Source organism: Hypomesus nipponensis, chromosome 28 (assembly GCF_054491055.1).
Source record: "Hypomesus nipponensis isolate SF chromosome 28, ASM5449105v1, whole genome shotgun sequence".
NCBI lineage: Eukaryota > Metazoa > Chordata > Actinopteri > Osmeriformes > Osmeridae > Hypomesus > Hypomesus nipponensis.
Window position 1 is genome coordinate 13,800,300 of NC_140388.1, and position 12,188 is coordinate 13,812,487.

The window sequence follows — 12,188 nt, forward strand, 5'->3', positions numbered from 1 at the left end:
TACTGTATGTGTGTATATACTGTATATGTGTGTTTTTCTTTTTTTTATATATATACAAAACAATATAATAATATACAGTGCAGGTAGGGGCAGTGGGGTTCTTGAAACATCCACTTGAACGGAAAACTGATAGTAACTAAATTGAGCATAATAATAATAATATCAAAATAAAAGCAAGAAATGTTTGTGGGTTTGTGTACATCAACTTGTATATTATAATAAGTTACGTATTTACGTATTGTATTTTTTATTCAAGACTGTTACAAAGCATTGCCCCAAATTCCATGTACACAGTGCAACATTACTTGCTTTGACGGCAAAGCTGGTAAAAGCTGGGATCTATAGGGCGGTGGGATCTATAGGGCGGTGGGATCTATAGGGCGGTGGGATCTATAGGGCGGTGGGATCTATAGGGCGGTGGGATCTATAGGGCGGTGGGATCTATAGGGCGGTGGGATCTATAGGGCGGTGGGATCTATAGGGCGGTGGGATCTATAGGGCGGTGGGATCTATAGGGCGGTGGGATCTATAGGGCGGTGGGATCAATCAGGATCCTCTGTGTTTAGACAACTAGTGGATTACCTCACTGGTACTGGAATGCCTCGTGGAATGAATGAGCATTACAACCATGGGACTAAACAGTCCCCTATTGTTTACATAGAAGGTAGTACAGGCGTGCTATGTGTGTAACAATTAGTTCTGGCACAAGTGGCCTGTACCCAGGGCCGGCCCTGCCATCCTTAATTCACAGTGTGAGATCATCTAACTGAGACACAGAAGCCCTCCTCTGTCAACAGTCCACCTCAGTAGAACAATGCTGACTGGTTGTGAAGTCAAGTTTGACAATATTTTTAAGGTTAAACTCACAAAATACCTTGGTCGGTGACATTTCATATAAAAATCTTGATTGTTGGCACTACTATCATCAAACATACTTTCATAGATGTGAGGTATTGTTGTTGGATTGTCATTTAATGCTCAAAACGTGTGTGGTGGGGGAGAGGAGTCACAGTGCTGTAAATGACTACAGTTAATGTACAGCACACCAAACCTGTTGTCTCACAACAGGGGCATGGGCGGATGTACAGGGGGGAAAGGGGGGGCAACTGTCCCCCCACTGTAGAGCCTTGCTCCCCCAGCTCAGCTGCCCCCCTAATTTTGGTGAACCAAAAACTGTACTTGTAAAAACAAACCGCTTCTATGTCCACCAGCTTCTCAAAACATTGATATGAACAATACATACACCGAAAGTGAACAATTCATTTTAAATGTATTCTTAGCCCCCTGCCCCTCAAATACTTAGCTACGTCCTGGCATCAAACGTGCAGAGCGGTGTTCACACAGTCTGGCTCTCACACAGCGAGTCTGCTGCAGTGTGGTGGCACTGCATCCCGGCACAGACTGGAGCGACTGAGCTGCCCCCGAGCCTCTGAAGGTGAAGTCAGTTTCCCCAGGTCAAGTTTAAACACACGTTTCACTTAAAGTTCGATTGTAATGAATGTAATGTATGCTAAAGACGATTCATCATCAGCAAAAACGGCGAGTCTATTACGATAACCAAAAGTAAAATCGCTCCCTCGTGATTTGTAAGAGTACTCTGCCCTTTGATTAGTTTTGATTTTAGTAAAGACAAGAACAGCTTAACTTAAAATATAAAATTGTGTTTGTATCCATAACGTTTACTGATGGTCACTGTTTTGCCAACGTTAGTTACAACACACAATACAGTGCCAGTTGGGAGATCGATCATTTTGATATAATTATAAGCAGTCCTATAAAATCCACACTCTCACATATTGTTTGTGAAATGTTTTTCTGCAAAGCACAACAACCGTCGCCTTAAGCTTTCCTAAAAAGATGGGTGATCATGGGTCATTTGTGGACTGTAGCCTGATTATAAGTTTTTAATTATAGTAAGTCCTGAGTATTGTATGCCATTTTATACTTGTAGTCCACGGCATCTTGGACACAATTATTGTAGGCCTACTTTGAATTTTCATTTTGCTTTTTATACTTTTACTTTTTAAAAGATGCACAATTTTGTTTTGTTTGAACACTGGGCTCAATACAAGCCGGCCGGCAGATCGCCTACTTTCTCTTTGTTTTTTCACACATTGAATAAAACGATAAGAGTTTTTAAGTTACTGATAACTAAGCTAAAAGGCTATGGGGATTTAATTTAAGTAAGTGCATGATCATTAAAAAGTGCCGTTTTCAGTTGTTGCGCTCGCAGCATTGTTTGATAATTCGCGCATGCTCTCTTTCTTAAACACAAGTGCGTGTACCAATGTTGTTGCCATGGAGACAACCCTTAACGATTGTTTATAGTTGTGGAGGGAGTTAGCAAGATTAAGCTGATTAAGCAGAATAAAATGGAATGGAATAAAATGAAAAAGATGCCAGGAGGAACCAAAAAAGCCAGGTAAAAAAGAAAGATCTGTCACTTCATAAATCTAGGTTCCTGCAAGGGTGGGAAAAATATGTTTTTTCAAAAGCCCTAAATCTTTCAGGTAAAAATGTGGGTTATAATTTACGGAAAATATAACAATGCAAGTCCAACGTTATGTTTATATTACATATAGCTCCAAAAAACTTTTTGCACTGAAATTAATGTAAAAAATCTATGCGCGCTCGCATTAAACTGAAGTTCCAATTCAACCTCACATCAAAACCTTGACTAGGTCCAAGGTTCGGACTAAGCCCCGAATGTTCAACGTATGGCTCGGCCCCTGGTGGGGATGGGCTGGTTTTGGCCATTACACTCCCGGACTGAACATTGGTCCCACTTCAGCCCTGACTGGGCTTATTCCTGTTGTGAATTAAAAACACTTGTAGTGTGTAAGGGCATGATTAAGCAATAACTACTGTAGTTTAAAATTATTGTTGTGTTTGTTTTGTTAAAGCCATTCACATATAGGGATTCCCACATACCGTTTACCCATGCCACCCTGCTATGACCTCTTGCCACCCCTTGTAAAATGTTCTAGATCCGCCACTGAACAGGGGACGTCCTGATAGGAGCGCGCTTGGTGGTGTCCAACATCGTTCCTTATTCCTTTTACTCTCGAATTGCTCTGAACGTGAAGTGGAAAAGGTTGTTTTTGTCAACATCTTAACAATAGCTCATGACTGAAAATGTTGAAAGCATAAATATCTATTTTCAAATCTGGAGGTATTAGAATCAAAGCACGTGATTTGACTAAAACCATATCATCTCACTAAAAGGTATGTTACCAACGTGGCATTAGGCTACACGTTACATTCAGCCGGATTTAGAGGCAGGCGCAATTCTCGACCCGAACCATTTCAACATGCCCCCCTGGTCGGTGAATAAATAAAGCGGGCTATAGGGCCTATGGGTGTAAAAACGCATGCTTTTTAACACTCGAATGGTAAAAACCTCCCGAACGACACCTGAAGATCTGTAGGCTATCCTATGACTATTTTAGACTCCGTCCCCCATAGTTTTCGTCGCACACCGCAGCGCAACCTTCCAACAGCCTATCTCCGATTTTGAAAGAAGTCAAGTGATTCAACTCTGTCTCACTTTCCGTAATGAATAATTAGTGTGCCCTGTTGATCTATTAAAACTATGTCTCCGTGTGCGTAAAAATGCCGCGCATACTGCGTCCTGGCACTGAATCCTTGGACAATGCCCGCCGTGTGATTCTTCTTCGTCTTGTATCGTTGGTGTGGGTCGATATTGAGCAGGATTGATCTTTCAATGAGAAAATCCAAATGTCCTTTAGCGTCCTTTAGAACTCAAGCATAGATCAAGCAGTGAGATCATTCGTGTTATAAATATCTCGTTCCGGCAGAACTACTCCTGCTGACGCAGGCTAGGTAATGCACGAGCGCTGGAACTGTGTGTGCGCACGTTTCCTCGCTCACAGTGCTCACAATCAACAAAATCCTAGAACTGGCCTAGCAAAGATAGACACTCGAGTAGCTTTTTGTAAGAATGAATGTTCCTCTTTGTCTTTTTAGCTTCACTCAATTGATTTACCTGACTGGATCACAGTACGTTTCCTTGGAGGACCAGCCTCAGGAGGAGGGTATCAGCTCGGGACGCAGGACTTGCAGGCTCTACTGCAGGGTTGGGATTGGCTTCCATCTTCAGATTCACCCTGATGGTAGAGTCAATGGCAGTCATGAACCCAATCAGTTAAGTAAGTTTTAAATATTTCTCTATTAAAACACTGCATCATACATTTCAAGCGATTCATTAACTGAACAGATGTCAGGTTGATAAAGGACTGTTTTGGAAGCTTGTAATAAATATGGTTAGAATGGAGACCTTTACAGTAGCCTATACATAACAGTCACAAATATAGTTATATTGCTGCACCTATACTTAGGAAATGGTAGACTGAACCAAACCATCTGCTTTAGATGTCTGGTTTGTGACTAGGGCAGTTGTCAGGTACGTAACAGGTGCAGCAGAGGAACCAGGATCTTTCAGAGTGGAGAGGAGCAAAACTGTTTAGCACAACCTGGTTATCACCGTTTGTGTTCATCTGGGACATGAAGAAAAACAGATTTAAATATTTTAAAAAATTGTTATTAAGTCTTGTTAGGCTTGATCAATGCTTAACAATATATCCACATAGATTAAAAAAACAATAACTTGGAACAGTCTACTTTGTTAATGTTGTAAAATGACTCAACCATCATACATGACTATATATTATATAAATATGTGCTCAAGTTAGAATATAGATATTTAGTCATGCAGCAAGACTGTGGATATGTGTAATTTCTCATACAGATTCATAAAAGAAGACTTAAGCTTGAAAATTGACTTTCTTCCCAATTTCATGGTCCTCTTTAGAAGGGTTGTCAGATTACATGAGCTCTGCAGAGATATGTAGCTATGGCTACAACATGTCAGTGCAGGAGACAGCAAGGATAAAGGTGATTGTGATTGAAAATGTGATGACTCTCGCAAGACCATAGAATATGGAATATTCATTACACAGGCATCCATCTCAGAACAACATAGTTACTATATTATGCAACTTTACCCAGATACCCAGATGTAATTTTTTACCAAAGGGTTAGGGTGACCAAATATTCTTCTGGTTTATGAAACTGTGACAAAAAAAAGATGTAACTGAAAAATATATTTATTTTATTTATTTATTATAATTATCTCAGATAAAAAATACATCCTCTTGTCATATCGTTGTAGCATATAATGCATTTCAGACCTATGGCTAAACCCTTTGAAAATTACATTACTGTCTATGCTAAAGAGTTTCTATGTTTAAGGTTAGATTGTTGAATAAATATCATATGTTGTTTGGATTTGAAGAAATCTTTACTCCATCAAAGCCAAGGCTGGGGTCTTTATCAGTGCTTCCTAAAGGCATTAGCTCCACAGTACCCTGAGAGAAACCTTTCAGCAGGGTAAAGGTGTAAACCACTAGTACTTTCATCTCTGTTGCCAGATGAAGCCATGTTAATGGAGGATCCATCAATCCTCTAAATGCTTTGTTTGTCTTTTTAGGTGTTCTGGAGCTCTTTGCCATTTCTCAAGGGGTCATAGGCATAAAAGGAGTCCACAGTGACAGATTTCTGGCCATGAATAAAAGGGGAAGGCTACATGCTATTGTAAGTATATCCCACAACATTTTAAAATGGAACCAAACCTTTGACTGTTCTAAAATGAACTTCTGTGTGGTAACACAGAGCAGTGTCTTAACACTGCTCATTTCCTGAATGGTTAATAATGCAATTTTCATTTCACATAGTTAATTAAGCTTTATTATATAACATATGTTAATGGTGTATGGTGTAGATATAGCATTGGTGTATAGATGTAATGCTGTGGTCCTCAATGACTAATTATCTCTTTCTGAGATAGGTTTAGGGTTAGGGTTAGGGTTAGGGTTAATACCAGGATTGTGTATTTTCTGGAGACTTTCATGTTTCCCTTCCTTGTTATGTTTCAATTCTGGCTGCAACATCATCCAGTACTACTCCATACTTGTGACAAGGCCAGCCAGCCAGCACTGACAGCCACCTATGGGAGTTTTGGCTGGCAGATAGAAATGTGTGTGTGTGTGTGTGTATCATGTGTTAATGGAAAGGGGAGATTAGTCCCAACCTGGGCCAGCAGAAAATACACAAAGTGAGAGGAAGGATAGAGAGAAAGGAGGGACAGGAAGGAGGGAGAGGAAGATTGGGTCTATCTATATGTTGGGTTAACAAAAGGCAGCAATTAAAGCAGCTGCAGAGTCTGTCTCTGCTGAATCAGGGCTGATTTTCCTTCCTGCACAGGATTATTTAAACAGCTCTTACAACCCAGGAGGGGGCTGGAGGCTATGGTTGGGGTTATTTGGTGACACACTGTTGCGCTCTCTGTCATATTTAATATTTAGATGTTTTCCCAGTGGTAATTTACTGCCTGAATAAAGGACTGGCAGACAGATGCATATTACATGCTGTGACCTGCCCAGCAAGCCAATACAAACATAATCTCTGCAAAGATGAAAGGGTCACCTGGATCTATTGAATAAACAGTGTATGTGTGGGGAAGGAGGGGGGATTGTACAAATAGGAAATATGACTGAGGGTCCCTTGAACATCAGCCTTAAAATGTTTAACAATATTAAATTAGTTTAATGACCTTAATTGCAAATTACATTAATTATAGTTTACTATTGCTGATCATAATTCTGAGCAGGACCATCAACATTGAGTGTATCTTTCGAGTTAGCATGTCATGTTTACATTAAAAGGTACTAAACTTAGGTATACAGCCTGGTAGATAAACATTAAGATAACATTTAGAAAAGTATCTCTTGATATTAATTCAATTGGGTACTCCTATGTGCTTTTAAAGATACACAACTTTTCAAAAAGTTTGAAAACAAACTTATCAATGAGCCTATCCAGCGTTGTTTTAACCCTACCCAGCTCTGACGTGGCTAACCTTGGGGATCATGGGAAAGGGAGGTTTTAAAGAGTGTAACGAATCCGTCAGGGCACACGGCAGGTTAGGCAGCTGTGCAAGCATTATGATTTTCATAAGAAAATGTCTGGTATCTGGTCTCTGGCCGTTAAACTTCAACATCTCTACAGTAATGGTTGGGTCTCTTTCTGGTCATTCTCTTTGTGCACAGATGTACATTGGAGAAGGAATGAGTGAGTGCTGGTAGGAGGTAGATGATGAATTAACATCAAGTTGTTCCAGTGTGTCTCTGCTCTGTCTGTCTGGCTAGTTACAGTCTGTCTTTCTGGCTAGTTGTAGTATGCACACACGCCTCAGAGATAAGGCCATGAACACCAAATTAGAGTTTCAATTAACAGCATTGGAATCCATGCATAGCCACCAGTGGGATCCACATAGTTCTTTCATTACTATTCAAAACAATTTCCTTGAGGCAAAGTAGATGAACAACTTAAAACTTGATGCACTTCAGATGTTTGGGTTTGTCGACTTGAGACTGGCATGTTTACAAAATACTGTAATAGCATAATTTTCTGCTACGCTGCACTCGTCAGCAAAGCAAAACAGTTATTGTTATTGCAGAATGGCAGAGGTTATATAAGGCATAGTATTGTGCAAATGAGCATCCTAAGATACATGATATTGTTTCCCACCAAAGGTATTTTTAGCTCTTAAAGACAGAATGCTTAGCCAACATCTCATCATATTATTAGTATAGTATTAGCTACTTGGTTAATATGTGATATAGTTAAATCACTGGGCTGGTGGTAACATAGTAATGTATTAATCATACATTGTTACATAAACTGTAACAATATCAAAGTGACTGAAATGCTCATTGTTCTCTCACTTTAACCGTCTTGGTTAACACTGACATTTAATGAAGTCTTTATCAAACCACTTCTGTAGAACAAGCAACAACCTTTGTACAACAAGCAACAATCTATGTACAACAAGCAAAAATTTCTGCCTAACATGGCATGATTGAAGAGTGAAGGGAGGCTGCAGTATCTGTCCCTCTCCAGCTTCTCAGTATCTTGGTCGGATCAAGTTATTTTGTGCCTAATGAGTTCTGGACCAGCACAAAGAAGGCTCTGCTCCCGTCAGTCAATGCATCTCTTTGATAGGAAAGTCATTTCTATGACTTTGAGCCGGGCACCACAGATGAAAGTAAATCTTAGCAATTATTTCATAACCCCCATCACGGGGGCAATGTGCTGGTCCATGTCTACTACAGTATTAGCACTCGCCGCTGTTCAGTAAAAAGTAATTTGAGGCTGTACCTCTTGGTTAACAAAACTATGACAGATTGTTAAAATGTGTTTAAGCTCTGTTGTGATTTGGCCTCAAACCCCACTCTATTTCTGTGATGAAATACAATTATGGTACACATGCCTATCCTGAGAAATTTGCCTGCAAGGCATACATTTTGTTTTTGTAAACAAGTGGGAAGGTAATAGGACTCTGTGACTTTGTGGTGTTGTACAGCACCCCACTCAGCAACAACACAAACTCTCAGAAGCTTTTACACCTGAGATCCCCAATATTGCTTTAGGAGGAAGATACATTCACACTCTCTTTTAAGGGCAAAATTGACTCACATATCCCGGCCCGTAAACAATTTTGCCAGCCAGTCAGGAAGCAACCTTTCTGCCGACCCCTATACATGAATACCATGCTTAAAAATATGAGCAAGTTTCTCACATAAATTGTGTGTGTGGTTGGTTGGTTGCAGCAGCACAATCAGTCAGAGATTTGCAAGGAAATTAACGTCATCATTCAAATGTGTCTTGGAGGCTGCGTCACTTTTGAGAAGCTTGTTTGATGAGAAACTTCCTGTAAGAGGATAGGCTATAGTTTTTTTCTTCCCTCAGACATAAAAGCAATTATCTAATCAGGGACTTGCAGGAGAAACATGGCTTAGGTAACATGGTAGTAAGTCAACAAATCCCCAGATGTCAGCCAGCTGAGGTGTGTTTACATCAGGATCATTACAAAGGTCCAACATGATCCACTTGGGCACTGAAGTGTTATTGCAGCAAGCATAAAGCATTTAGAACTCACAGGGCTTGTTTCCACAAAGAGAGTGATCCTGAAGAAAAAGAAAATACAGTCCCAGATAAGATTAAAAAGATGTTTGAGATATCTGATCTTCAAGGCTGATGTCCATGTTGCTCATGTCGTATATAAAGTTAGATGGCCTGGTATTAATTGTTACTAAAATAATAATATTACGTGGACAGTGAAAGGCTGAAATGTCTGAAAGCTGGACTCATTAAATCACTTAAACACCCGTGGTCCCCATCACAAAGTTCCAAGGAAACTGTAGTTTGGATTGTGATTCACAAATTGTATATTAATTTGTCAAGGTAAAATTTTCTTTTTATTTCAGGAGCGATTCACAGATGACTGCAAGTTCAGGGAGAGCTTTCAGGAGAACAGCTACAACACGTACATCTCAGTGGCCCACTGGAACCACAAGACCGGCCGTGAGTGGTTTGTGGCGCTCAATAAAAGGGGGAAAGCTAAAATGGGCTCCAGCCCAAGAGTGAAATCCCAACATGTTTCCACACACTTCCTCCCCAGGCTGAACCTGCACGAACAGAGTGAGCGTGGCTTCACCATCACAGACAGCCGGAGAACAGAGAGGAAGAGTTGTCCACCACCACCCAAACCTCCCTCGTCCAACATCTATAACGGCATGCCCAAGCGTGCGCAGTCAGTCAAGTACTGGCCGAAGTTTAGATTTGGATAGACTGCATGACTGGGACTCATCCAGCGATTTACTTTTATATGGTCACATACAGACTTGTTTTGTCTCAAAGTAGGGGTTCACCTTTGAGTGATTAAATTCTACGCATTCCAGTTATCTGCAAATTTTGTTCAAATCTAAAGGGCTGTACAATCTAACTTTGAGCATTAAAACTGCTGTGATGGTAGTTGGTTAAAACATTTTTGAAGGGTGTCACTTTTTGTGAACCAAGAATAATTCACCAGAAGAATTGTGTGCACTGTTTTGTCTGGCACCATATTTCCTTAATATTGTAGTTTAGTCATTTTGCCTGGCATAGAAGACTTCAAATGCGAATAATCCAGGACTGGTGCAATATGCACACAATGTAAAGTGTACTCCTGTGAAAGGATTGATACATATCAGATCCTAATGCCATGTTAAAAATATTATTTTTTTTACCTTCCAACATACCATAGCATATGGTACTTCAATAAAATAAAAACTTAGACCAGGTCCAGGGGGTATGTCTGATTTGTCTTAAACTGTCAGGTTTACATAAGTATTTATATAACATGCCGTTCCAATACCAGATGACAGAAAATGCCTTCAAAGATCTCTGAAAGAAGGCAGTATATAAAACTTTTGGCTTATGCATGGCCCAAATGTCAAAAGAGTTTAAGTTTTAGCTTCATAGCATAAAGCATTTTAATAGTAAAATAAATAAAGATAAGGACAAAACATGAGGTCATCAGAAATTATCATCACACCATATGATGCTGAAGCAGAAAAAGCATATTCTATGATCCTCTCCTCCCCTTTTCTCCTGTACTCCTCCACTCCCTGCTTTCAGACTTAGAAACGAGTTCAGGAAAAGAGGAGGCACCCAGCCTTCTCTCCTCAAGGACAGCTGGAGGATCAGAGAGAACAAGGTCCATCAAACTATCATTTTAGTGGCCGGCTGTCACCCAGTCACTCCTCCCAGAGGATAGAGATGCCGAACCAGACTTGTGCCCTGCGCTGGAGAAGGCCCCCAGGTGTATCAGATGGCAGACAGCTGCGGCTGTCGAAGGGGAGTTGAGATTCAGACTAGACAACACCCTCAGAACTATGTATTGTGCCTACATCATCTTGGATTTTGACTGATTTGAGTTGGGAAATAGTTGTTAGTTGTTAGCACAACTGTTTCATGCACACAGCCCATGCTATTAAAATAGCTACATCAGGTTTCTTCCTTTTATTAAATATATTTTCACTTTGTGTCTTCCATGATTCAGTTTGTCAGTTCTTTCTATATTACTTTATACTAATTGTGACAAATTGTAATTGTATCAATTGCTACTATTTATGAAAATGTATGTTTATGAATGAGCTATTGCTACATGGTATAACTACTTGATGTGTACGTTGAGTAAATTGGCTAAATGGTATCCATACACATATGGACAAAATGAAATGTTAATGTTGAGGTCTTTTTAAAATGTTTGATAGACAATATTTTCAGATCCTTCCAATTTCATGTTGGAATAGTTACAGTGAGTGTTTGGGTATGGATAATTCTTCTCTTCGAAATAAACCAGTAAATAAATAAAAAATCCAGAATGAACATGCATGGTTGGTTCTGTCTCCTTAAGTCTGTTTAGAGATGTTGTTGAATAGGATATTTGAGGAACAATATTTAACAATACTACTCATGCTGTATCATTCACCAAATGTAAAAGTTTTAATTTAACAGCAGGTGTTTTTATATACTGTAGGTTCCATATTCTATGAGATTGGAGCTAATAACACTCAGGGCCTCATTTACTAACATTTCGACCGCAGCTTAATCTGCGCCTTTGCCCAACCGCAAATAGGGCACGGTGTACTTCCGCATTTTGTGTGGTATTTATCAAACCAGATCCTTGTCGGGCAATCAGCGCCTTACTCCGCCCTTTAGAGTTAATTAGCGCACCTTTAAAAGACGGGAGAAATTGCCTGCATGTTACTGCCACCATAGGTCATTCGAGGAAAAGAAAAGGAAGGTTCAGCGAACAGGAGATAGAAATATTGGTTCACAAAGTTACAGCTAACATCAACATGTAACAAGGAAAAAATACACCTCTCTTCCCATCTCGGTGCAGCACACGCCCACTTTCCCTTATACCTTCCCAGCAGCGGTAATCTGCATTTTTACTCAAGTGTGCTGCCTTTGTAAATACGGTTTTATGTCTTTACCCGCTATTTTACGGCTGAAATGGGCACAATCCTGTTAGTAAATGATGGAAATTGCTAGGAAGACAAGGACCAGAAGAAATAAATTCATACTGGTTTTCAAACTAGTAATAGCACGATGTCTCACTCAAAAATTCCTGTTTTACTTCAGTGCTAATCTGGTCATGCGTATCTGGTCATGCGTAATGTCATAAAAGGGTTAGGATGCATTTCTTGGCATGACACACCAGCCCTGCCCCAAAATGCACCCCCCCATGTTGTTTCTGTTCTGTGTATTCCAGGATCAAA

At 40.0% G+C, this 12,188-nt stretch overlaps 1 protein-coding gene across 3 annotated transcripts; it reads left to right on the forward strand.

The window, feature by feature from the left end:
- Positions 1-2,299: 2,299 nt before the first annotated feature.
- Positions 2,300-11,259, forward strand: fgf5 (fibroblast growth factor 5). Of its 3 annotated transcripts, XM_084694894.1 has the most exons (5): positions 2,300-2,422; positions 3,988-4,169; positions 5,510-5,613; positions 9,348-9,444; positions 9,542-9,680. In XM_084694894.1, exons 1-5 carry the CDS (start codon positions 2,373-2,375, stop codon positions 9,544-9,546), a joined length of 438 nt encoding a protein of 145 aa, XP_084551020.1. In that variant the 5' UTR covers positions 2,300-2,372; the 3' UTR covers positions 9,547-9,680. The 3 variants fall into 3 exon arrangements, with proteins under 3 accessions (XP_084551020.1, XP_084551018.1, XP_084551019.1); XM_084694892.1 differs by having other exon boundaries at positions 9,348-11,259; XM_084694893.1 differs by lacking the exon at positions 2,300-2,422 and having other exon boundaries at positions 3,962-4,169; positions 9,348-11,259.
- The last annotated feature ends 929 nt before the right edge of the window (positions 11,260-12,188 follow it).